At 34.8% G+C, this 26,353-nt stretch overlaps 1 protein-coding gene across 1 annotated transcript in view; it reads left to right on the top strand.

Annotated features, from left to right (window-relative positions):
* LOC149800122 (serine/threonine-protein kinase Chk1-like) overlaps positions 1–26,353 on the top strand; it is a 70,598-nt gene that overhangs the window by 38,318 nt on the left and 5,927 nt on the right. The window contains exons 9-13 of the mRNA XM_089959719.1: positions 5,119–5,220; positions 8,828–8,942; positions 19,667–19,835; positions 22,699–22,830; positions 24,355–24,456. Of these exons, the coding sequence (XP_089815845.1) occupies positions 5,119–5,220; positions 8,828–8,942; positions 19,667–19,835; positions 22,699–22,830; positions 24,355–24,456 (620 nt within the window). The remainder of the gene's footprint in view (positions 1–5,118; positions 5,221–8,827; positions 8,943–19,666; positions 19,836–22,698; positions 22,831–24,354; positions 24,457–26,353) is intronic.

Raw genomic sequence — 26,353 nt, 5'->3', positions numbered from 1 at the left:
GGGTGTTGAGCAGGGTAAAAGTTTGCTTGTACATCTCTTCAGTAACCTTTTTTTAGTAAATTTTAGATCATAATATATCCTCTATGTTTTATTGAATCAAACTGAAGATGCGGTACATGTAGAGTGTAAAAGGCCTTATACACGTCTTTAAGAAACATCAATATATTATAGAGAAAATTGTAAAATATTTATTATCTCCGTAACATGTTTTCAGATTTATAATAATAGGAGGAATATATGTTTAGGGCTATTCCGTTTAAACATACCCTGGGGGGGGGGAAGGCACATTCAAAAATAGGTGACCACCCATAGAAGTGATTTTTTTCTACCACTACCAGTCATAGCAGTGAATTTTAGACACCCATGCCCATGCATAGAAGCAAATTTTGGAAATTCATTACCATGCATACAAATTACTTTAATAGAAGTGAATTATATGGTGATTAATTTTTATTATTTGTAACTTGAATAGAAGTATTAAACTTAATAGTCAGAAATAAAATATAATGGATCTAATCAATATTTATAATTAAAGATAATATGATAAATAAAAAACATTTTGTGAATAGTAATAATAAAATGAGCTGTTCATTTTTGATCAACCGGGTATTTATGGTTTTCAAGTTTAAGGATGAAACATTGCCTTGACAGTTTATTTTGGATTAAAAGCACAATATTTACATAGTTTAAGATCAATATGATTAACAGCTCCTAAATAATAGTACCCAGAAATTATTTATGAAATTTGATAGCAGGGCCATACAAGTAAGTTTTAAAAATTATTTTCAAGTTAGACAAGGTAATATGTATTTTATATGAAGGGATTAAAGAAATTTTAAAAACCACAAGATGCCTGAATTACTTTTATTTTCTGTAAACATGGAAAATGTTCCCCAACAGACTGCGAACATGCAGCTTTAATTGTCTTATATAAAGATGACACATATCTCATATCACACCTTTTACACAGTATCATTGGATATTCTGCCAACCCATTTAAAGTTTTTACCTGTTTATATGTTCAAACAAACATTACAAAACAAAAACATTACCATACTATATATGTATGTATGTATATGTGTGTGTGTGTGTGTGTATATATATATATATATATATATATATATATATATATATACATACACACACGGTTGTTGTCTTTCCCAGGCTTTATTGTTGTATCTTGCCTTAATTAGTCAAATATTACACCTGTAAAATTTCTGCAATTTTCAACCACACAAAACTCATTGGATTAGCAGATGCATGTAGTTCAGAAACCAAAAACAATTCCACAAAACAGTTTTCCCATGATAAAGAGTAATATTTTGAAATATGGTAGTTTTTTACAAGGTCAGCATATTTGTAGAACCATAAAAACCATTATTTCACAGTGATTTGTGAATAATTTGTCCAATTTTCAATAATTTATCATTTCATATCTAAACTTTGCTGTCTTCAAATCAGTGAGAATGCAGAGATATCATTGTTTTAGAGGAAATATTTCAAAACTCGTGACTTATCTATGAATGTTTACATTAACTGGCCGAAATTGCTCTTTTATCTTACAACTCACAGCAGATTTAAGTAACAGTGCATTATTTATGGAGAGTACCAAACTGTATTTGGCCAGCCAATGGCAAACCCACAGTGAGTAATAAGATAAGAACAACATGCTGGGAACCAGTCCATTTCCAGCTTACATAGAAAAGTGTGAGCTTTTCAAATAAATTCACAGGAAGCATTCAAACACATGTACCATCCACCATTTTTAATATTGCTCTTTGGTCACTTTTTGAAAATTCTTGACCTCATGTTATTTCATGCTGAATTTTGCATATTTTTTACATATGGTTATATATAAATGTGTCGTGAACATTCAGCTTCAAGAATGAATTCACTTTTTCTATGTTCCAGGTACTTCTGAAGACTTTCTGTGCCTTTTTATCACATGCCTCCTAACATTTTTGCATGAAATAGCATAATCATGAGTCATACCAAGTTGAAATTGTATGTTAAAACCAATAGTGCATATTCATTATAGTGTTCTTGGATGGTGCAACATTAAATTTTGGATGTCCTAAATTTGCACATTTTCATAATAATTCTGACCCTTGTTTTGAGCAATATTACATAGTTCATGAAGTAAAGACAACTGTGGTGTCAGAGATAGAGAAGAAACTGGCACTAAGTTGGTTCTCAAGAAACATTTATGTATTTGTTTAAATGGAGAAATACTACAGATTGATTCTCTATTCCTTGGCTTATGATGACAATATTCATATTGATATTCACAAAATAATGGCATGAAAATTTTAAATGAATTTATTTTCATTCTTCAAAATTCTGAAAAATATTTGAACTTGTACCTCTTTTCCGTCCTTACTAAACATGAAAATTTTAATTGTAACACCAGTGTCTCTAGATAAAAATCCTACCTAGAACAGATGACCTGACATTGATAATATCTCAGTGATCACAATCACATACATATTATCAATACGTCTAGTATCACTGAGTCAGTGAGTGATACTCCCGTCGAGTCTCTAACCTTGAAAATATATTACACAACAAAAGTTGTACAAATATTTTATAATAAGTTTGGTATAATGAATGACAGTACGTCTGTATAATCCGATTCCTAAGTATAAACGTCTGCCTTTTCATACAATCGTTTTCATGTGTTTTTGAACCCAAATTATGTCGTATTGTTGTCATTGTTTACATTTTGTACGTACCCATGTGCCGGGAAGAGTTACGATTCTTGCTGGCATGGGTGACCTTTGAAAAAGTTGTAATTCGTGGGTTTTCCACAAATATTTGCACACATTTTACCATTATTCTCGTAAAAAGAACTACAAAGTATTTAAAAAGTAGGCGTAGGTGAATGTATATGGTCGTTTATTTAGTTTTCCAGTGTTATGAAAAATTCGTTTTTCGTTTTTTTTTTTCCCTGCTGAATACATTGTAGAAATGGCCAATGTCATATACGCTAAATATAGACATTTGACCTTTCTACCATGAATACATTCAGATGTAATAATGTTGGCTTTTTACATATTAAAGCAGAGAAAGTATCGGGTGTAATGAGGTTGACATTTTGAGAAAACGTTAATCTTGATCGCCATTGCCCTCTAGCGGCATCCCCTGTTGCTACTAACTATTGAAGAATCAACGCTGATATTTTAAGCTAAACTGCGCGTAGCGTAATAAATTTGGTAGCAGTGTTTCGCTCAGGCATTCGACTTCATACTCCTACTAAAACTTTTATATAGTATTTATAAATTTACGGAATGCCAGACCATTTTCCCACACTATCGCTCGACATGACCATGATGGCACCCATTTAGGGGGCGCTCACCAATTAATATGTACTTTAGAGAGAGTGACGTATGTAAGGTGAAGTAGTTTGCATTTAAAACATGCACAATGGAGAGAATGTTGGCATACCTATATGCTACAGTAATGTAATGTGGATGATATTTCTTTGGATATTGTACTTTTGGAAATGTTACATGATTTAAGCACACTGCTAACTAATATGACTGTTCCCTTGTGTTAAAAAATCAGCCTGAATTAGTCTAAAGTACACTATACATAGCAGCTATTAAAGTAGGGAAAATGAATTTTGCCAGACTAGACAATACCAGCTTCTGAAAGTGCAATGAATGAATTACCAAATATGTAACATGTAAAAAAAGTTATCGGCTCTTTTTTATACAATTGACCTCTGAAGTTCAGGAAGTGAAAATGACCAAGTAGAGCTAGCACTTTTTTGAAAGGTTCACATTTGAAGTGAGGCCAAGCTGTATACTCTATAACCCATAGTACACCCATCAATCATACATCAAAATAAAGGGAATTAAAGGTTCTTTTAATTATACCTAAGATATACAAGGTCTTTTTTAAATAGCTAGTATAACCAGTGAGGAAAGCCGGGGAAATTCTTCTTCTTTAAAATCTTAACCCTATGGAAAATGCGAAACTGTATAGCGCCACCTTAATATGCTAGTGTAACGCAAAAAATGGAATACTGTCCCCGTTATAGTCAACTGAAAATCAGTTTATACCTAGGTTCAGTACCTCATTTTCAGTCAACCAGTGAGAAGACAGCATTCCATTCTGTGTGGTGCACTTGCATATTAAGTAGGTGCAATCATGGCCATGTCGAGCTATAGCGTGGGGAAAATGGCCTGGCATTCCTTAAATGTATAACAGTATGTCAAAGTTTTAGTATGCATACAGAGTCGAATGCCTGTCAGAGCAAAACATAGGTACCAAAATTATTATGTTACGTGCAATTTAGCTTAAAAGGTCACGTGAAGTCGCGTGAGAAAGTGTGCAATCCGGTTTATTTCAAGGTCGTGTTTTTTTTGGAAGCACGTACTTGTCATGCAAATAGTTCTAAGCAATCAAATGGAAGCTAAGAGAAGGGGACTTTTTCCAAATTTGTGGAGTTTAAAATGTATGATTTTCAAATTTAATTCTGAGGCTGAAGAATGTCTCAACCTTGTATCTGTCTATCGTCAAGTTCTCACCTCTAAAAGTCAACCATATCCCCACATCTTCGACGGACCACATGTTGCATTGTATTTCTGTCGGCATTTTATGTCATGTTCTAAATATTCGGCTGCAGCATCCTTACCATATATGGCTACATCCAAAGACTTCCGGATATCCACGTTTCCGTATTTCCGTTACAATTCATCGGGAAATTGCTGATTTAGTTTTTATTTTCCCCGAAATCCCACGAATTACGATGAGTAATCCGCAATGACATTATTTTTGTTAACGGGGGGGGGGGACAGAAGAGAAAACAAACACAACGGTGACATTATAGAAACATATTATTAAAATAAAATAGGCACCACCGATAGAAGCATTTTTTCTTTTGATATGACATGGCACAGAAGTGATTATTGTTTATTGGTGACCATGCATGGAAGTTTTTCATTTTGCCGTCCATGGGGTAGTGGTATGTTTAAATGGAATAGCCCTTATAAAGAAAGAATCATTAAATTGGTTTTTAAAATAAACTCACTGCTTATTTAGATTAGTCCCATTCTACACGGAAATTTTGATCACAAAAGATTGTCCAGTTAAAGGAATACAAACATTTTTCAGCCTTGTTAAGGAAGTTGCTGGTTGAGAACCCATCAAAACGATATACTCTTGAACTGATACAAAAGCACCAGTGGTTCAATAAGAACTTTAGTAAACAAAAAGGTAAGTACCAATAATGTTGCCTTTTTTCAAGTGAATTAAAACAAACATAAGCATTGTGTGTGTGTGTATGTGTGATTAGAATTTTTAACGTAGCTTTAACAATTTTTCAGACATATCGCTACAATGTCTGCAGTGTGGCAGTTTATAATGATGTCTAGCACTGGGGCATCATGCTGCAGACATGTAGCATGATGTCCCACCCAGTCATGTTATCCTGACACCAGGCTGACCAGTCCTAACACTAACCTCTTAATGCTGAGCTCCTAGTGAGGCAGCTGTTAGTACCATTTTTGTAAAACTTTTTACTTGAAAATTAATTAAACAACTATAAACATCAGATTTTACTCTTAAACCTGTCTTTAGATAATAGCAGACCTGCCAACTCTTACAAAAATTACCCATAAAATACGAACTTATGGCATACTAGCAAAAACTATGGAAAAATGATGGTTGCTGAAAATTCCAGATAATTTGTTCATCCGTGTTTTATTTAGATCTGGATTTCATCTTAGAATTAGTGAAATTACTCAGGGAAACAGACTAACTTTACAGCAGCACCCCAGATGCCTTACTGTGCACCTGTTTGTTCATGAGAAGCGTCTGCATGATCAAACTGTTGATTATAGAATTTTTAATAAAGGTGTCCAGAAAGATATGCATGTTTAAAATGAAAGGGAAAATAATCTTCTAGAAAAGTGTTAATAATCAACACAGAAGAATAAAAAGAAGTATTCAAATTCTTGTGTATAAAAGCTGGAAAGGACACAATTACATATATTGGACATCGCATGCCAATTTGAGTATGTCTTATGGTGGGAGATATGATTGCCGTCATCATTTGAAATGGAAAAGAATTTCCAAGAATTATGTCAAGTTGAGAGATAGCAACAAGCTATTGAGCCGCATAGGGTTTGGAACTCAAGTTTGTGCAACTGTACAAGTGGTAAATAAAGTCTATGCATACTTTACAAATGTTTCGGTTGAACATAATGTATATCATCGATGTGTCAAATTTTTAATTACGTTTTCCAGCTTTACAATAGCAGTTATTGATATTTTGTTACACCTTACTGAAAACTGGTCAATCTTATGGAAAAAGATCAACTGCCTTACTGAGATAGACTCATTATGGTTGGCAGGTCTGTAATAGATGTGAATCAAAAGGTAAAATGGTTAAAATTGACTTTGATCTTAACATGTATTAAAAATTTAACATGCAGACCTATGCATATTGATCCATATAGGCAATAGATTTTATTTATAGCCCACTGTGATACATGTATATCAACTGCTTACAGAACAGCAGACTCTGAGGTAAAGGACTAAGGCCTTAATACCCTAAATATCTAACTGCCTACTCTGGGTCTTTCAAGACCGTTAGCAACAGTCACAATAAAAGGCTACCATTCCAAAATCTCGGACAATCTGCATCATGACATAAGAGTGGATATAGGACAGAACAAATTTGATTTCTGACACCAAAAGGAGTTGCCTCCTTGCCCAAAGTGGAATCCATCATGAGTTCTAATCTGGATGAATTAAGCACCATTGGAACTGTTCTCAAGAGCTTCATTGGTTCACCTCTCATATAAGACATGCTTTGTTGCTTGACCCTAACAGGATGGGTCCATGTCACTCATGATCGACTCTGCATTCATTTCCAAGAACCAATATCTGCTCAAGGGCAATACATTTTTTTGGGTGGGGGGTGTTGATATCACATTCTAGCAGAGACTCTTAAAACTCATAGTTGTCTGCAGGACCTGGTGGGAGCTTTGTAGTGGTACCTGAAAAGAAAAGAGCTGGTGTGAAGAGGGAGATCCCATCTATTCTTACCTTTTACCTTTGAAAGAGGGAAAAACCATATTCATTGGAGACTCTTTCATCCAGGATAAGATGAGTTATCCATTCCGAATACGGATAATTAACTACAGATCAAATGAGCTTGTTACACGTTTCAGCTCATGAAGTTAGGGCAGTTGTAACAAATGTTGCATTGGAGCTTAACTTTTCCCTAACTGATGTGAGTTTTCAGTCTTTAAGCTGCTTCGTACCATATGGGACTGAAAATTGCCTCTCCTGGGTTAGGGGATGTAACTCCCTACACCTCTTATCTGTTGTATCTTTATTGCGGAATGTAGTTGAAGAAGAAACCAGTTTTTGGAGTAAATTATGATTCTTTGATAATAGTTACCCATTCATGATACAGAACTACCCTCCCAGCCTCCCTGTTGCTAGGAGAGAGTGCATTCTGTTTCAGTAGTAAATGAAATACACACAAGATTTGGCTACAATTCCTATGTCAAGGGGAGATCACTCTGACTGCCACTTATATGGGCAGACAAGTTTCAGCTTCTATAGCTAAACATTTCAGCCTGAGAATGCTGAATTTGTGAGGTAGTTATAGTACTTGTACAGCATTATGATCAAATAAGTATTATCAAAGAAACATTTTACTCCAAAAAAAATAATTTTTTTGTTACATTGTTGCAGTAATTTGACCATGCACTTGTAATTTTGAGCCAGTTAATTCAATAAATAATGAAAATTCTGAGAATTTTCTGCCAATTGATGAATTGTTTTTTTTTAATCATCATCAAGGACATGCTATACATCAGTCTGAATCTGTGGAGAAAAGTGGTGGTAAGATTGGTACTGCAGCACAATTACACCACTGTTAGCTTGATCAGTTACTGTTTCTTTACCGTGCATGTTTGTGATACAGTTTGCAGAACACAAAACCAGCTTTCATTGAAAGCTAATCAGAGTAAACCTAGCACATGTCAGGCTCAGTGAAGTGGTGAAGTGAAGTGGTGCACATAATGTTACTATCATTGTGTGTATGATCAGAATTTTCCAGGAATTTGCAATTTGAACCAATCCTCATTGATTAGTTAAGAAATTTCAAAAAGCAGGTGGAATATTTAATTTATACCATTGATGATATGTATTTAATTTGGAATGATTCATTTTTTTATTTTGTCTTTGAATATTTTATATCCTGTCATGTATCCATTATGATATATTATGATCATGTAATCATGATATATTATTATCATGTAATGTGTACAGTATTATTCATTATGTGTGTGATGCATTATGATAATGCTGGGATGACCTCCAGATTTCCAAAACATATAGTTCACTAATTTAAAACTAATAATTTGTGACCTGAACAAAACTGCTGCAATTGAACTTTTAGCCTGCAAGAATAAAACACAGAAGAGCTAATACTATCACCCCTAATATCACTGGCACTGTCCAGCGTCAGATTGAATATATATCATGGAATTTAGTATGGTTGTTCAATGTGTCATTCTGAACCATGCTTGTAAACTTATTCTTGAATTGACTGTTTTTCTCACACAAATAAACCATTTCTGAAAATATAGGCTTTTAGTAAAATTATAGTTTTCTGGCATAATTTCAGTTGTAGAAATCTATCTGCACATTAATTAGTCAGGTTATTACTTTACGTCATTGTTAATCACATGGAAGAGAATAAGTTAGTGATGTTAACTAAAACCTATATTAGCAAGTCACCTTTTTAAACTGGTTGTAATATAGAGATGACATGGAGGTACATTTTATAGGAATTATATTTCAGCTGGGCTGTCCCGGACCCTTTCTAGTTCCCCTAGTGATTCACCCTGTGGTACAGGACCTTTCAAGCGAATCTGCTCAAGTCTTTACCCATCTTCGCCAGCACATGACTCAGACAGGTAGGGCAGGACTACACAACAGTCTTTGTTGTCTTTATTCATCAAGAGTGTTCTTTTAGTACACATATATTCTGTAAATGTTATTTTCCAATACATATGTGGTAGGGCCATTTAGTGTTACCCTTGTTTGTCCATCTGGTTAAGTTTTAAATTTAGGTAAGTTTTCAAGCATTGTACTGTTTCTGTTTTGTTTTTGTTGACTTTAATGGCACTTTTACACATTAATAGCTATATCATGCAGAGGAAATTTGAGCAAAGTGCTTTCCAAGGAGACACTAAGGCAGCCAATGACAACTTCCTTGGGCAGATATTGAACCAGTGACCCATGGATTACAGTTCACACTCTCTACAAAATTAGCTACCATGGCTGCACACTGTAGTGGGGAGATCATTTCCAGGAACACATTTTTGGTTTCTCCTTTTGGATTTCTTTAATCTATAATCAGTATTCTCCCCAAGTAGCAGTGCCACCATACTTCAAATTTAGCACAAATTTCTTTGTAGCCAGAAGGACTAGTATACTAAAAGATTTCCAAGTTCTGCCAAATCTTTACTAGTCCTGTCCACAAAATAGTGTCACACACTTGTATTTAGATTAACCAGTGTTTTATCTACCCTTGCATCAAATACACAGACTTTTCTGATTTGACGCCCAAAAAATTTCACTGGTATGTAAATTTACACACCCCAGTGTTATATTTTGATGATAGCAAAAAACAAAGGTTCAGTCTAAATATCGTCGATGGAACTTAAATTGACACCCCACCCCCACCCCGATATTATGTATTGCTGATTAACACATAATTAAGATTTGCTCTAACTAATTTAATGGCTAGATTGCAACTATCCCAAACAGGAAACACACGCACATCAGTTTCTTACACTAATGTTATCATAAACAATTGAGTGTGGAGCCTGGAGATGGCCTTATGTGACCTGTAACTGTCACATCATTTGTAGCAACAGGATGTTAGAACCGTATAATCACCCCATCCAAGAAAGAGGTGGAAAATAAATACATGATTATAAAGTGATTCTCATGAGAAACTGTTATTTAATGTGCACCTTTGTCACGCAATGGAGCAATAATTTCCATTCGCTCAATTGTATGCCTTGCGTTGTTCCAAGATACTGTCATGGGATCCATGTGTCCTTTCTGATCCTCCATCTGCACTCTGGGTCCGTATGGGGTTTGTTCTGGTCTCCTTACCCGTCTTACTGAAACATTCCACAATTGTATTGCTGGTGATCGATCATATGTTGGAATATCATTTGTATGAAACATTATAAAGAGTAGGTTATACAGAACCCAAGGTGGCAAACAAGATCTCCAGTCACTTTTCACCATTTTCATCTCTGAGAAACCCCGCTCAGCATCAGAAGAGTGGGCTGGGATTGTCAGGATAAGGTCAATCAATGCCAGGATATTCTTGCAGTCATCAGAGTGGGCTGGGATTGTCAGGATAAGGTCAGTCAGTGCCAGAATATTCTTACAACCATGGGCCAAGTCAAAGCATAGATGTCTTTTGTAACTGCAAGATAACAGAATACACTGAGAAAATATTAATTTAAATAAATTTACATAAAGAAAAATGTAATGTCAGTACTTAAATAATGTTTATATTGAATTGTTTTTAAAAGCTTTCTTTATTTCTTTAAATGGTTACCTTTTGTAATCAAGATACTATGCTAAATAAAGAATTTTTAATAAATCTGGCATCAGTGATGTTTCTTGTATTCATTTTTAAATATTTGAATATACACCTACTTGCTGTAGACTAAACTCTTTAATGTGTCCCATTCCAATTCCACTGCATCAGCATCCACACCTGCACTGACAAGCACTGGCCAGAAATGCTCCACCAAAATTGCCACTCCATCATCACAAAAGTCTGTATTAAACCAGAAAGTTGCATTTTAAGAAAAATAATTTAGTGCTGAAGAAATATGATGTCTATAACATTTGAACAACATCTATACATTTTTGTTATGAAACCCCAAATAAATAACTACATAAATCGATATATAAAAATGGGCAAAACATAAACTGTCTGATGAAAACAGTAATTGGAGATTACCTGAACTGTCTAGTGAAGCTGGCTATATCTTGAAGTCTGCTATCTTGCATGCACCTATAACACCATCATGAGCATCACTAAATATGTTCTCAAAACATAAGGATGTTGTCACTTCCTCTCTGTTCCTTTGGATCAAATCATCTTTACCAAAGTCTACACCGTCAGGCAAGCTGTCCTAAGTCGAGGACCATCCCTGTAAAATATGCAAGGGTTAGAACAATGTACTTGACTGTTGTAATGCAAATGTAAAAGTGTGCTTTGACAATTTATATTCTTAGAACAGCTGGAATTACATGAACATTAAAACCATAAATGATTGTATTTACCAAATGATGTTTACATTTTATATTGATTACAAAATTGCAATTAAAATGTATAAAGATCAATATAATAAACATTCTGTGAGACAAACCGTAAAATTAATTTTGCATAGAATCTAATCTTTTATGTCATTTTCATTCAACTTTTTGCTTTTTTCTGGTGGCTGAACACCTTTTATAAAACACCACAATTTGCCTGTCTTATAAGGAGGGAATTGTGCCTCATTTTGAAATACGAGATGTTACAGTATAGCTGACTTGAATTATTTAAAGTAAGAAAAGGGATGACACAGTGTCCTTTATACAAGAAAGTAATAGCAAGAAACAAGTTTCAAAACGTGCTTTGCCCCCCCCCCTTTTTTTTAAAATGTCCTATCCCTAATAAACACTTGACTTCAGCAGATGTTCTACATGATCAAAGCAGTGGCTTTCGTAAACACAGTTATGAAATATTAGCATCAGAAGATAATGTTAGTTTCAGTTTGGAAAAGGTGTGTTCCCATCAAACGAAGCCATCTGACTCGGTGCTTTGTATTTAACAGATCCAATTATGGTCTCATCATTAATAGCATAAGTTTGGTTATTGTTCCTAATTAATTGGACCTCAATGTATTGTTGAAATTTGAAAATCGTCGATGCCTATGCTCAGAGATTTTAATTCCCAATAAATGTACGGCATTCTGCTTAGATATCTCCATGTGCATTCAATTATTTGTTCATTCTTGTAGGGGAAAAATATATAAAATCTATTCTTATCATCATAGAAACAGTTGTATGGAAAGGATGTCTCAAATAATGTAATCATAATAAATTGATTTAATTCCTATATTTATTTTGCTGCAAATGCAAATTATGCAGTTTCCTGTTTGTGACTGTCGGTGTGTTTGGCTAGCGAGCAAAAAAAACGTAAACAAAAAAACATGCAAACTAATTTCTTTGAATAGTTTTTGCCGTAATTATTTTCTTTTTTATATCACTTTGTAGTTTATTACTGTGGTTAAGTGAATAAAGTGTGATACAAACATGTCATTTTTTCATTTAATTTATTATCAGATTAATTAGGATCAATTAGCAAACTTCCGTTGTTAATGATGGGACCATAAATTTGCGCTGTTAAGCGAAATGCACAAAATTAGATGGCTTCTTGTCATAGAAATGCACCTTTCTGAAGTAGATATTGACTTCATCTTCTCATGCTAATATTTTATGACTGTGTTTACAATGGCCACTGCTTTTGATTCTATATAACATCTGCTGAAGTCAAGTCTTTATTAGGGAATGGGGTAAACAAACGCTGACTATTGATAACCGAAACTTACTAGCCCATCGAACTACACCTCTCCCTCGATAACTCGCACACAACAGGGTCCACAAACATAGACTGCACTATAAGCGAGGCACGAGTTACCGAGGGACCTCCAAATTTTAAAAAAAAATTGCTTTGACATCGAGAAAAATGTTGGGGTAGGAGTTAGGGAACTGGGCTGTTTAATGACAGAGTTCTCTTTTTACCATCACGTCGATAATAATTTTTAATAATGAGCTTTTTCTAATGAAGTTGTTTGTTATTCTCTTTAAATAACATTTTTTTTGCCTCAAAATATCCAACACATGAAAGATTGTTCCAACTGGTTTGAACAACCATACGTGAAAAAATCTGTGTATTATGTCACTGCTTTTTGTTTTCTTGATGAGTCTGGTACCCATAGTGGTATTTAATAGTATCTTGTCAAATCGGTAGTCCACAATTTGGGAACTAGACTAACTGTCGATACACCACCAAACAAGATTCAGTTTTTTTTCTCAAAAACACGCGACATTTATTTTGCGACACATCTATGTCGAAACTCAATTTTTTATTGTTCAGTTAGTACAGTGTTAATGTCGTGATTTCATTGGAAGTAATAATGAAAGTTATTATCATCCCTGAGGATATCTCTAAATGCCAGTTCAAGAATTCTCTGAAACTCGCTTGCCCACAATGGTCTGTATCTGTGAAATCAAGCTCTTTATTTTACGAAGTATTCTTTTCGCTTTGCTGCCTTGCTATCTTTGATCACAGTTATGAAAGATTCGGTTAATTTAAGGTAGTTTCTGTTACATACATAATAATATTTATTACAATTGTTCGATTGATCAAATGGAGTTCATACAACTGAGGCCGCTAGATTTTAAGTTAGTCCAATTTTTGTGCCTTTTAACTCTTTTTTTTTTATTCCACCTCCTTTTCTTTTTATTCAAAAGACATAATTAACGTGATAATATAAAGAAGGCCAGCTTTTAATTCAGTGCAACAATACAACAAATACTTCCACAAGTCAGTTATCAAAACAGGGTCGGCACTTAATTAGGTCCTCAGAGAAATGCTCGTGGACATAGCTGTTACGATAGATTGACACATTTTATGTTTAATTACAAGAGGACTCATTGCACTTATGACAATTACACTTAAAAGGAACTAACAGATGGAACTAGAACATAAATTTCAACTGATAAAAAAATTATTTAATTTGTATTTATTAAAGTAATGAACTGCTTTGCGTAAGTGACATTTTCATTGATCGAAATTTCCTTACATATCGTTAATTGCCGTGTTTAGGAATGTCGTTTGGAAAGAAAATGTAAAAAATTGTAGGAGTTATTTTTAAATTTGATATTTCATAGTGTTGATTAAAATTTCCAGGTCCTATCTACCATTTTCAGTGATGAAACGAGCGATACATCAAAGCTTCCGTTACCAATTTTGATCACAATTTTCTTCAAGTTCAACAAATAGGGATAAATTTTTGGTGTATTTTGAGGTTTAAAAAATGGGATCCACGCCTGATACCGCATTATTAGCGGCTTCGCGAGTTATCGAGGGAGTGGTGTATTAACATTATGAAAGTTACTAGTCTGACTGGAAATCTGCTAGCTCTGGCTAGCAGACTACCGCTAATTTTGAGCCATGTACTACAATTATTAATATCAGTAATACAATACATGTCTATACTGCATTGTTTGTTTTCATGATGGAATTCATTATAATAAGAATTAATCCTCCACTGATGAACCTCCATAGAAAGTTCTGGAGATTCCAGAATATGATACTGACCCAGTCTACCACCCAAGTTCCTGATGCATGTGCCAAAGACCGAATCTCAATTTTGCAAAGTTGCCCTGAGAATTGTGTCTTTGGCTTGCATTAAATTGCAAATTTGGTAAACTAATACGGGTTTCTGTATTGCTCAGCGATTATTCCCTCAGTCCTTATTTCTTGTTTGCAAAATACTAACCTCTCTTGTGAGTTTTCCAGGAATACATTGTCAACGATCTCGGCTGTGCCTAGTTAATGCCCCCCACCATGTTGTGGCATATGGGTCATCTGTAATTTCATTAATATTTAAGTATGTTTTATTTAGGCATTGAAGTAGATATCTTTTTCTTTCTTTGCTGAATCTGAATCTTGAAATTCCATTTTGTTATGCTCACCATTTAGGTACACTGCTGAGTTAATCTCATGTAACATGGTTGCCTACCAGCTTTCTAATTAATTATGTATTTCTTGCAGGTTATATATTGAGTATTTCTGTGTCGTCAGTACTTCCCAGCAGGGATTGGCACTACTGTAACTTTTACATTAGTCTACTTGCACTCCCACTGGTTTGTTTTATACTTTAAAGTAATAACTTTTGCTTGGATTTTTCGATTCAGTAAAGAGCTAAATTCATTTTAAAATTGAATAGATTTTTGTGCTTCTATAGGTTGTTTACCAATCCTTCATCTCTTTATTGGGTCTTAGTCTGTGGCCTTAAAGCGGTGTTGTTACAGGTTGCACACCACTTATCATTGATTGTGTACATGGATTACCTTATGTGACATTTTAGGTGCTCACATGTTTCATTAGCATTGTAATCTGAAAGTGGTGTTACATTATTATTTGTCTCAATATCTTTTATTTTAGCCCATGATGCTTTGAAACCTACCAATACACATTGCCATAGATGAACTTAAAACCACATAATGTCTTTGACATTTGGAATAAATGTAACTTGGATAGTTTCTTCTTTTATTGAAGTTCAAAGAATTATGAGTTTTGCCATACACACGCCCACTCACAGATATATATATATATAATATTGTTTATATCATGTCAGAAGGAAATGGGAATCAGAATGTTATAATAATAATAATAATGAGGACTTTGTATAGCGCCTAGTCTTTAGAAGCTCTAAGCGCTTTACAACATTAGACAACACCTATATGATAAAAAACATATAATGATATGATTACAAAAACAAACACCATGAAATTAGAAAACATTAAAAAACGTGCTGAGAATATTTAACGTAGGAAATATTATTAGGTCTTCAAGTTTGTTCTTGCAGTCGAAATAAGTGAGTTTTGAGAGCCCTCTTGAATGTGATCACTGTGTCTTTGTGTCTAAGTTCAGTGGGCAATTATTCCACGTTGCTGGGCCCTGGTATGCAAAAGAACGCTGTCCATATGACTTTGTTTTCATAGTGGGAATAAAAAGTATATGATTGTCAGAAGAGGAGCGTAAGTATCTTGCTGGTGTGTACACATGGGTGAGGTCGGATAGGTATGTTGGACTAGAGTCCGACATTGAAATGTAGCACAGAGAACAAATTTTGTGTTTGATTCTGGATCAAATGGATAGCCAGTGTAGGGTACAGAGCAGCGGGGAGGTGTGCTCTGATCGTGGTACTCTAAGTAAATTGAGATGAACCAGACAGAATTGAGTTACAGTAGTCCAGTCTTGAAAGTACTAATGAACACACAAGTGTTTTAGTGGCATCAGCTGAAAGATATTTGTGAATTGAGCTGATGCATCTCAGCGCAAGATATGCAGCCTTTCATATGTTCATGACATGTTGGTGCAGTGTGAGAGTACTGTCCAGAGTAACACCTAGGTTTCATACTGATTGTATAAATTTAATGTTGGTGTTGCTGATATTTATTGTTTGAGGTAAAGGATGTGAAAGACAAAGTCTTTTGTGTTGTGATCAGAATGGCCTCAGTTTTATCATCATTCATCTGCAGCTTTTTACATGTCATCCATGATTTCACATCAGAAATGCACCTCTCTACACCTTGGATGGTAGCATCAACTTAAGTTGGGTGGCTAGATTTGTATATTTGGGTGTCCTCAGCATACAGTTGGTGAGACACTGGATGATGATCTATGTCACTTGAGAGCGACTGAGTGTACAGAATGAAGAGAACAGGTCCAAGAACAGACCCCTGTGGAACACCACAACATACATCAACTGGGCTGGAGTGTATTCCATTTGCAGATACAATTTGTGTCATGTTGACCAAGTAAGACTTGAACCACAGAAAGGCTGTATCATGAATGCCAAATACATGCTGGAGACGGTGAAGTAATATATCATGGTCTATTGTGTCAAATGCTGCAGACAAATCAAGGAGGGTGAGGATTGTAATCTTTCTGCATTCCAACACAGAGAGAATCTCATTAACTACTTTTAGAAGAGCAGTTTCAGTACTGTGGCAAGGGCGATATGCAGATTGTACATTGCTAAAAAGAATGTTTGAATTTAGATGACAAGCTGGGATAGAACAACCTTTTCTAAGATTTTTTATATGAATGGGAGATTAAAAACTGGGCGGTAGTTCTTTAAATCATTATGGTCTAGTGTTGGTTTCTTCAGCGAGGCTTTACAATGGCAGTTTTGAAAAATGATGGGAATTCCCTGGAAGAGAGAGAGGTATTAATAACATCAATTAGTGAAGGCAATACTGGATCTAAGCACTCAAGCAGCAGTGATGTTGGAATTGGATCAAGTTCACATGACTTTGGTGCACTCTTCATCAGGACTGTATGTACAAATTCCATAGAGTCAGGTTCAAATGCTGCTAATGGTTGCCATTCAAATTCTGTATCCCAACTGTATGGTGACAACGAGTCAATTGAAATTGTGGTGTCAAGCTTATCTCTAATGGTTTGTACATTGTCATGGAAGAAATTTGCAAACATGTCCGGAAGGTCGACTGGAGAGAAGGTAGATGGAAGTGGTTTAAATTTGTTCCTTGACATTAGCTTGTTAGTAATCTCGAAGAGCTCTTTGCAGCTGGAACTTTATAACTGAGAATTACTCTGTGCAGATTAATTTATTTTTCAAAATGTTTATAGATTTCTTGATGTTGATGATGTTAGAAATATATGCAGTAAACAATTTGTATGTGTATGATTACTGTCAGAACCCATATGTAATGGTAATGCAATTTTTAACCTCCCCCATATATTTGTATAAATACATGTTATCATGAAGAAGAATGAAGAGAAATCAGTACGTTTTACGATGAAAGTATCAACATGTACAGAAATGATGCATGCACAAGAGACAATTCAGTAACTATTTATGATACATGAAACATCTTGAACAGTTCAGTAGCAATTAATAAATACAAAATAAATGAAACTACTTGCAGAAGTGTTTCTCTTGAAGTTGTATTTTGATTGGTTATTCTTTTATATCTCACCTTCACCAAGAGATCACAGATTTTTAATCAAGAACTCAAGCAATTACGTACTACGTTTTATTTCATTATTACTTGCAAGACCTCTAGAAACATCCTGCATTTTGACGAACACTCCAGATTGCAACACAAAGTTAATCAATTAACATGTTAGCCTTAGTCCCATTACTCACCCACTCTGGTGGTCTAGTGGTTAGAGCATCTATCTCAGATGCGGGAGGTCACAGGTTCGAACTCCAGCCAAGTCATACCAAATGACTAGCATATGGTGCTAGCAGCTGCCTCACTTGGCGCTCAGCATTAAGAGGTTAGTGTTAGGACTGGTCAGCCTGGTGTCAAAATAATGTCACTGGGTGGGACATGATGCCACATGTTTGTGGCATGATGCTTCAGTGCTAGATATCACTACAAACTGTCTCAATGCAGACATCGTATTGATATTACTTAAATTTTTTAAAGGTATGTTAAACAACACACACACACACACAGACAGACAGACAGACACACACACACACACACACACAGACAGACACAGACAGACAGACATACACACACACAGAGCAAAGACAGCTGGAACTTTTATGGTGCCCACTACACTGTTCACGCTGGTTTCTTTCATAATGGATGAATAGGATGCATAATGATACCTTTTTTATTTTTCTTTAATTTTTATTAATACTTTTATAATTTTCAAAAGCAGTAGATTTCATCTATAAAACAGTATGTGCATTTGAGAGCTTATTAAAAACAGTATTTTTCCTACTGCTGGTAGAATCACATGTATGTTAAAGCCAAGTGGGCACCAGTTATAGGTAATCCCGGTATTCTATTCTCCATTTATTGGTCATTTGCTGTGCCTTGTACACAATGTTTACAGCTTTCAGTAAAAATTATGGTAAGTACTGGTAGCACTTGGCATAAAATACAGGAGGGGCTTGAATTAGAGGGGCAGGGGGTGTTGGGCTGTCAGAATTTTTAAGCTCTGTCATCTTCTGTCCACTGGATTATCTGCTTAACTTTCATTGAACTAACCAAGACCACATGAATTCCTTACAAATATTGGCTGATAAGGTTAATGCATTCAGGTGCAACTGTTCCTGACATCATTCATGCTTTGTGATGGCTGTCATGGACAACTTTCTCTGGCTGTAAGCTCAGAGATGTTTTCTGCCAAGAAGCTTACTTTGACCTAGTGTGACCTATATGAGCAGTGCAACTGGCTACCATCCCAGGTTGTTGCTGCTGCTGGGATTTGCAAGGGCAAAACATTTTCCACTCCATTCATCTGATTTAAATTTTTAGCTCTACTGGTTGTGGACCCAAAAAGTATATGGATGACCTTTTGTCCATCTGTCCATTAGCATCGGTTACTTCACCTAAACTACTTGAGGGATTACTGTAAAACTTTACTTACATAATTTATCTCAAAGTCTGGCTGCTCATCCTCATAACTTTGTTTTCCTCAACTTTACTAAGAAAATTACCATTTCAACAATGGGTACATATACATAGATACATATGCTATACCCAAGGTGTCGTTACGAAAATTGTAATCTGATTGGTAAAAAAAAACCTCATTAAATTCCTTGCATTTGTTAATTAATTACCCCATAAGTTATACCTGAGTAAAGGGCTCAACTTCATGGCAAGTCTCAAAAGCAGTATCAGCATCTTTAATTAAGAATTTTTATTTTGTTTAAAATAAACATCTTTCTTATTATTTAGGACAAATTTAATTTATTACGGGTATTTATAAAATAAAACATTAATGTTTGTTCATGAATTTACCAATATATTGATGTTTGATGTTCTCAAATTACAGGATTGCATGTTCTCAGCCAGAGTTGAACCAGCAGCAGAGGGGTTGCCAGGGGGATTCTATTACGACAACAGGCATTGACCTGGGTCCAGTATTCAGCTTCTCGCAGCCTGTCCGCTCTGATCACATGCTGCTTTCTAGTCAATTCCAGGGGACACCAGGAGCATCTCAGGTACACAGATTCTTTTACCCCATGATTTTTGAAAGGTCATATAGCATTGATGTTGTCTATCTATCCATCCATCACACCTTGATTAAGTTTTGGGTCAAGGATTGACAACCTGCAGTCAAGTGTATGTAGAATAGGCCTAATGTACACTCTTGCAAGTGTTACAGATATACTGAAAGAGGTAGGAGCTGCAGTGGACTCAGGATCAAAAGGGTTTGGGCTCGGATCCTACTAGTGGATCAGCCAGTGTTGGCTGCTGCGGTTTGTCGGTCTGCAAGATGCTTTGCTGCTATTGCCTCAGCACTAAATAAACCTACATGCGTTGCTTGCCTTAAAATATGAAACCCAACAAAATCAAACTGTTTTCTCATATACATTTGTTTGCAGGGTTATGCAGAATTATGTGCAGATGCCTCTTGGTGAGTGGAACACTTATGCATTAAAATTAGGTCTGTATGACCTATATTTCATCTTTCACTAACTTTGGTAAGTCTTATGTTCTGTCTTTTGTATTGGCTGCAGAATGATGCAGCTTTGTGCTTGAATATATTTTGGTGAGTACAGCACTCTTCCACGTCACGGTAACCTATAGTTATGCTTCATTGACATTGGATTAGTTTGGGTACATTGGTTTAGTTTGTGTACATTGGATTAGTTTGGGTACATTGGTTTAGTTTGGGTACATTGGATTAGTTTGGGTACATTGGTTTAGTTTGGGTACATTGGTTTAGTTTAATACATTGCATAGTAAAAACTTAATGTGTGGCTGTATTTCAGTATGCACAGCTCTCATCTTTTGAAAGAGAAAGGAGGATGTCAGGACAGTCTTTTTCAGTGAGCACATTCCCATTGTTGTAAAACTGTCTTGTTTTAACCAGTTGGTCCAGATAAGATAGCAGTAATATGCTTGTTTGCTTTATACTTCTGCAGGTTTTGTTTTTGGTCCCTAATTTCATCCTATGCCAGGGTAAATGGCCACCTAACCATCTCATTACGTGCTAGCAGAAAGCTGAAAAACTGCCATCTTTTACAGATTTTAACATTGTAGTCATCTACTTTCATTACAATGTAAAATATATTGTTACAATGTTGGCCTTGAACTTTTAATTTTGAGCCAGGTGTTTCAAAATATAATGGTACGGCTTGTTGCCCATCCCATTTGTTTTTTCTCTCTCTAGGTTATCATGTTTCTCATAGTGCGTCTTATAGTGAACATATAGACTACTCATCAAAAAAATTGTCAAAAAATATTGTATAAGTGTTTGAATTTGTTTTTATTGATGAGAAATAAATTAAATAAAAAACACACCATTTACTTTTTGACAACATAATTGGCATAGAACATGAAAATAATAAATACAAATTGTAGGTTTTCCTATTAATTCATTGACACCATGATTAGGTACTAAGAATCATAGATACCAATTTTAATACATAAATTGATGGCTAATATGAACACAGATACTAAGAATTTATATTCAGGACAAAATAAATTCACTCTTGATGAAGCATAATGCATTTATTGCATTAGGGGTATAGCATGTTATGGATACAGTGAAGTAGTTTGTTATAAGTGTTTTCCTGTATTTGCTTTTTTTATGCCCCACAGAAAGATTGGTAGGGACAAGTAGTCATACCCCATAGCCATCCATTATCCATAATCGGTCCTCCAAAGCTTGGTTAGTATTTCATTTTGGTAAATTCACAGTGGTGAGGCATCTTTGTTGCATGAACGCATTTCTAATTTCCACTGTAATTGTATTTGGATGCACAGATACATAATCTGGTTTCCTTGGACAAATGACATACTGTTAACTGCGAAACAGTATTGTTTAATTTAGACAGCTTCTTCCAGTATAGTGATGAAAGTCTTGTAGGACCTCTGCTTAAAGCAAAATGGAATTTTAATTGGTCCTAACAAATATCTGTATGTAAATTTGAGTTAAATTGCATGACTGTCTACCAGAAACATATCATCATTATTAAAGGAAATGGTTGGTCATTCCGAAGACAGTGAATGTTGTTGTTGTGGGGTTTAACGCCATTTTTCAGCACGATAGGCTATACATGGCGGCCAGTATTAATGGTGGAGGAAGAACCCGGAAAACCCCGGAAAGAACCACCGACCCACGAGAAGCTACTGGCAGGCTTTCTCACATGCCCACATTGGCTGAATCTTAGACTCGAACCGCCGCAGACAGAGGTGAGATGGCAGTGATCCGTAACGAAGAGCGCTTTAGACCACTCGGCCACTCGGGGCCCCCGAAGACAGTGAAACATACCTAGGTATGTTTCCGAAGACAGTGAAACATACCTATATGATCTATATGATGAAGACTGTTCCAAACACTTTCCCTTTGTGGCTGACTTTTTCATAACATCATGAATTCAGTCTGACTGCCTAATAATAGCTTGAAAATTGGATTAGGATGATATTTTACCAAGACCTTTAGACTCAATTTTAACTTAGTCTAGGAATGAGCAATCTAGCCTGTTGGGAGACAACAAAACTCAGAGCTCTAGTCTGAAATTGAGTTAACACTATCACCAATCTGAAATGACTTACAGATGTAGTATTGTTTGTGATTGGTCAAAACACGATCTCAAGCTCAGACTATGGCTTACAGGACTGATTTGGTAGAATTTAAGACCAACTTATGTTTGGCCAATCAAATGTCTCGAGGCTGGACTAAAACTTAAAGACAGGTGGGTGAAATTTGTGCCAAATTATTCCAATGTGTGAAAAAAATTCTGCAGCTTTTTGGGCTGCTAAAGGTTTTTAAAATATGAGTTGATAATAAGTTATGTTAAGCATCTCACCATGATTTGATTTTATGTTAAACATCTCACCATGATTTGATTTTAGACACCCATGCAGCAGCTTGTTCATAGAATGACCAGATTCTTTGTAAAGACAGACAAGAGTGAGACCCTGAAATTATTGGATGAAGCACTTTGTGGATATGGATATTCTTGTAAATACAATTCTCCTGGTGTGGTAAGTCTTGCATACATTTACTACTGCATTCTCATAAAAATAAGTATATATTTCCTTGTAGCTTTTTCATAAAAATGTATAATTTAACTGAAAATACGGTGCTGTTTTAAAATTTGACTTGTGTCTTGTATATTCACTGGAATAAAGTATGCAACATGTCAGTTTCTGTCCCAACTACAAAAGTAGATCAGGCATAGTTATCACTTTTATTAGAACAGCATCGTTGGAGATACCTCTCTCAGACCAGACCCTTTATTCTCTGACCTTTTTTAAACTAATGCTAAGACTGAAAGGATTAATTTAGTATGGTTAGTTTGTATTAACCTGTTGTTTCAAATTCACCTAATTTTTTTAGTCATATAATAAATATCCATGAAAAATTTGGGCTTCAAAATCTTTGTGGCATAAAAGCCTCTATCACCTCAAGGCCTCAATCACCTCAGCAGTAATGTAGTAATTAGGGTTCACAACAGTCAGTCATATTTAATACTGAATCACAGTATAGTGAGAGTAGCATTTTAACCAAATGACAGTAGAGTGGGAAATGTGTATATAATAGACCAGGGGTCGGCAGCCTATTCTGTATAGTGTGCCACTTTTTTCTGGATTAATTACAAAATGATCAATTGCATACCACCAGTAAGAGAGTAACACTGTTAAATTTGAGATTTTTGGCTGCCCTTCACATGCCATACAAAACCTCTTGATGTGCCACCTTGTGACATGCGTGCCGTAGGTTGCTGTCCCCTGCAATATATCCAGAATGATCAGATTTTGTCAAATAATGCATTAAAAAGAAAACAAAGATGTACTAAGCTTCATGTTGTTTTCTTTTAGCCCATATTATCATACATTTCATCAACCAATTTAAGTACAATGGTTTCATTTTGGTCATGGGGTTCATAGCATTGCTGTGTTATATCCAAAACGATGTTGTAATAAAGTGCATTATAACATAGTAGAGCTATAAAGTGATGTTTGTAAGAAATATATTTGTGGTAATATGATAGCATTTCTTTTAGTGTGGGATGAAAATGTTGAGTAATAATAATAAGAAGTTATTGCATAGTTCAAACACATTTGATTGTCCAAAATGCTTGGGCCACAAGTTCTTTCTTCTGGGTATTATCCTTTCCCTTGCATACACTAAATGTAAAACATACTGTAATTTTCATTGTATTAGAAAGATGTATATGTGGAAATGTTCATTATAATAGAGATATATTGACTGGTTGTGGGTGTTGTTGTTTGCTTTTGTTTGTAAGTTGTATTGTTTGAAATCCTTGATAAAGTTTTCTAACTATCTTAAACTTTTTAAAATTTTTATTGAGTGATATATTTACAATGCTGGATGATAGAGAATTTCAGTGATAACAGCATTTGAAACTTTGTAACAAAATATTGATCAATTTTTGTCACCTTCTGGAATGGACTTTTATCCATTATTTAAAAGTTATGAATTCTCATCTTTGTTGGCATAGTGCATCAGACTTATGATTTCATTATCTCTTCTGTCCATTTCAGATTACAGTGACTACACAGGATAAGAGAAAGATGCCTCTAGTTTTCAAGGCCTTCATTTTAGAGATGGGAGAAAATCTTCTACTCGACTTCAGGCGGTCTAAGGTATACCTTGTGTTGCATGTCATCATGAGTCAAATTAGCTTTTACTGTTAAAGTTTAGATTATTCTGTGTGCACTTTTGACTTGTAGTAGCAATTTCGTTAATTTTATTTGGGCATAATGCAACAGATAGTATATGACTTTTACAGGGCTGCAATCGAGTGGTGCTGATGGATAAACACTAACAATAGAGTGTGGTAGCTTGCTGTGAGCAATGCATGTAAATTTGGTTTCACTCAAAAAAGAGCTTGCCGTCTGTGACTTGTAAGCCAAGAATAAGAGTACTTGGTTATATAACCCTGAATATTGTTCACTTAACATGTATTTACATCTGTTTACTCGAAGATGTTGACTGAATAAAATTAGTTTAAATGCAAGTATTGTTAATTATTTTGTTTATGAACACTTTGTTTAAAAATCAAAAGAATTTAATGCTATGCCAACTTGGTGTAAGCATTTGTTCACTTTGTTGAAATTTCTCACAGGAGGAGGTAATGACACACTATTTGCATGTCAGTTTGAAGCAAATAAATCAGAGTAGTAGGTATATTAAAAATTCACACGTTTACAATTTAAATGGTACTTAGAAAGTGAAGCATTGGAAATCAAAACAGGGAAGAATGGAAACGTTTTGGCATTGGAATGGCCTTTTGTCTTGTCTTGGATGTTTGTGTTAAGTTGTATTCAGCATAGTTTGGCAAGAATTTGAAATCCTTTGATATTTTGTGAATATAAGTGTCCATATTTCTCTGGCAAATATATTACATGATACATTACATTAGAATATCTTTCTCCAAATCCCTCCCTCCTGGAAAACCAGAAAAATGGCTGATAGAGAGTATATAGACAAAGGGAAGCAAATCTTGCAGTTTTTGCTCTCCTACCCATGATGTGGCTGCCATTATTACCATCTTAAACCAGATTTTACTTTTGCTTCCATATGCTAAGATGTCCTTCAGATAATCCAGTTAAATTCAGTAACTTTGTTAACAAATTTAATCATCCACATTTCTTTTTCATTTATACAGTATGTCAAATTGTTGGTTTATCTGGTACAGTGGTGATTTCGAAAAAATGGTATTGTTTGTTCTTGTCACATTGCTCTTCAAATGGCAATTTACTGGACACAATTTTTATGCACTTAACTCGTAATTATAACTTGAAATTCCCAGTATCATCTGAGTAAAATATTATAAGCAAGAAAATGTGAAATGTCAATATAAATTTTGTGAAACCCATGTCTGTTTTTTTGTGTCTATATAATGGGTTTAAAGGCCTGTCAGAATAATACTGGCTATACAGTACCAATTAAAGGTAACTTCTAAATATGTAGAGATAAAGAATCAACAGAAAAACTTAATGAAGATAAACCCTACTAAATAAATTTAAAAATATAAGATACCAATAAACATTAAAACTACTTCATGCAAGATTACCTGAGTCATTTCAGTTTTTTTTTTATTGACGTATATACCTAATGTAAATAGACCCTACTAAATAAATGTAAAAATACAAGATACTCCAATACCAATAAAATTAAAAACTACTTTATGCAAGACTACCCGAGTCATTTCAGTTTTTTTTAATTAACATAAATGTTTAATTGAAGAGAAAAGGCATTGTTGTCTCTAATGCTTTTCATTTCATTGAGTCATTTTTTACCCTGAGCTAGGTCACGAAAATAAAGTTCTTCCATCAAGTTCGTTTGTTCTACAGATTTATGTACAAGAATCGTAATGCTATAGCATTCCTGTCTTTTACTCTAGTAAATCTTGTTTCAAGATGTCAGCCAGATGAAGAGGATATTAATCATTTATGATTACTGTGGTTTATTTAATTTTCTTCAAAAATTAGCATTGCAGAACAGATTTAAATTCATAAAAATATTTAAATTACTGTA

The sequence above is a fragment of the Sinohyriopsis cumingii genome, chromosome 5, assembly GCF_028554795.1.
Source record: "Sinohyriopsis cumingii isolate HCF-2022 chromosome 5, ASM2855479v2, whole genome shotgun sequence".
Taxonomy (NCBI): domain Eukaryota; kingdom Metazoa; phylum Mollusca; class Bivalvia; order Unionida; family Unionidae; genus Sinohyriopsis; species Sinohyriopsis cumingii.
The sequence above is the reverse complement of the archived record's forward strand: the minus strand, read 5'-3'. Positions and strand labels throughout refer to the sequence as shown.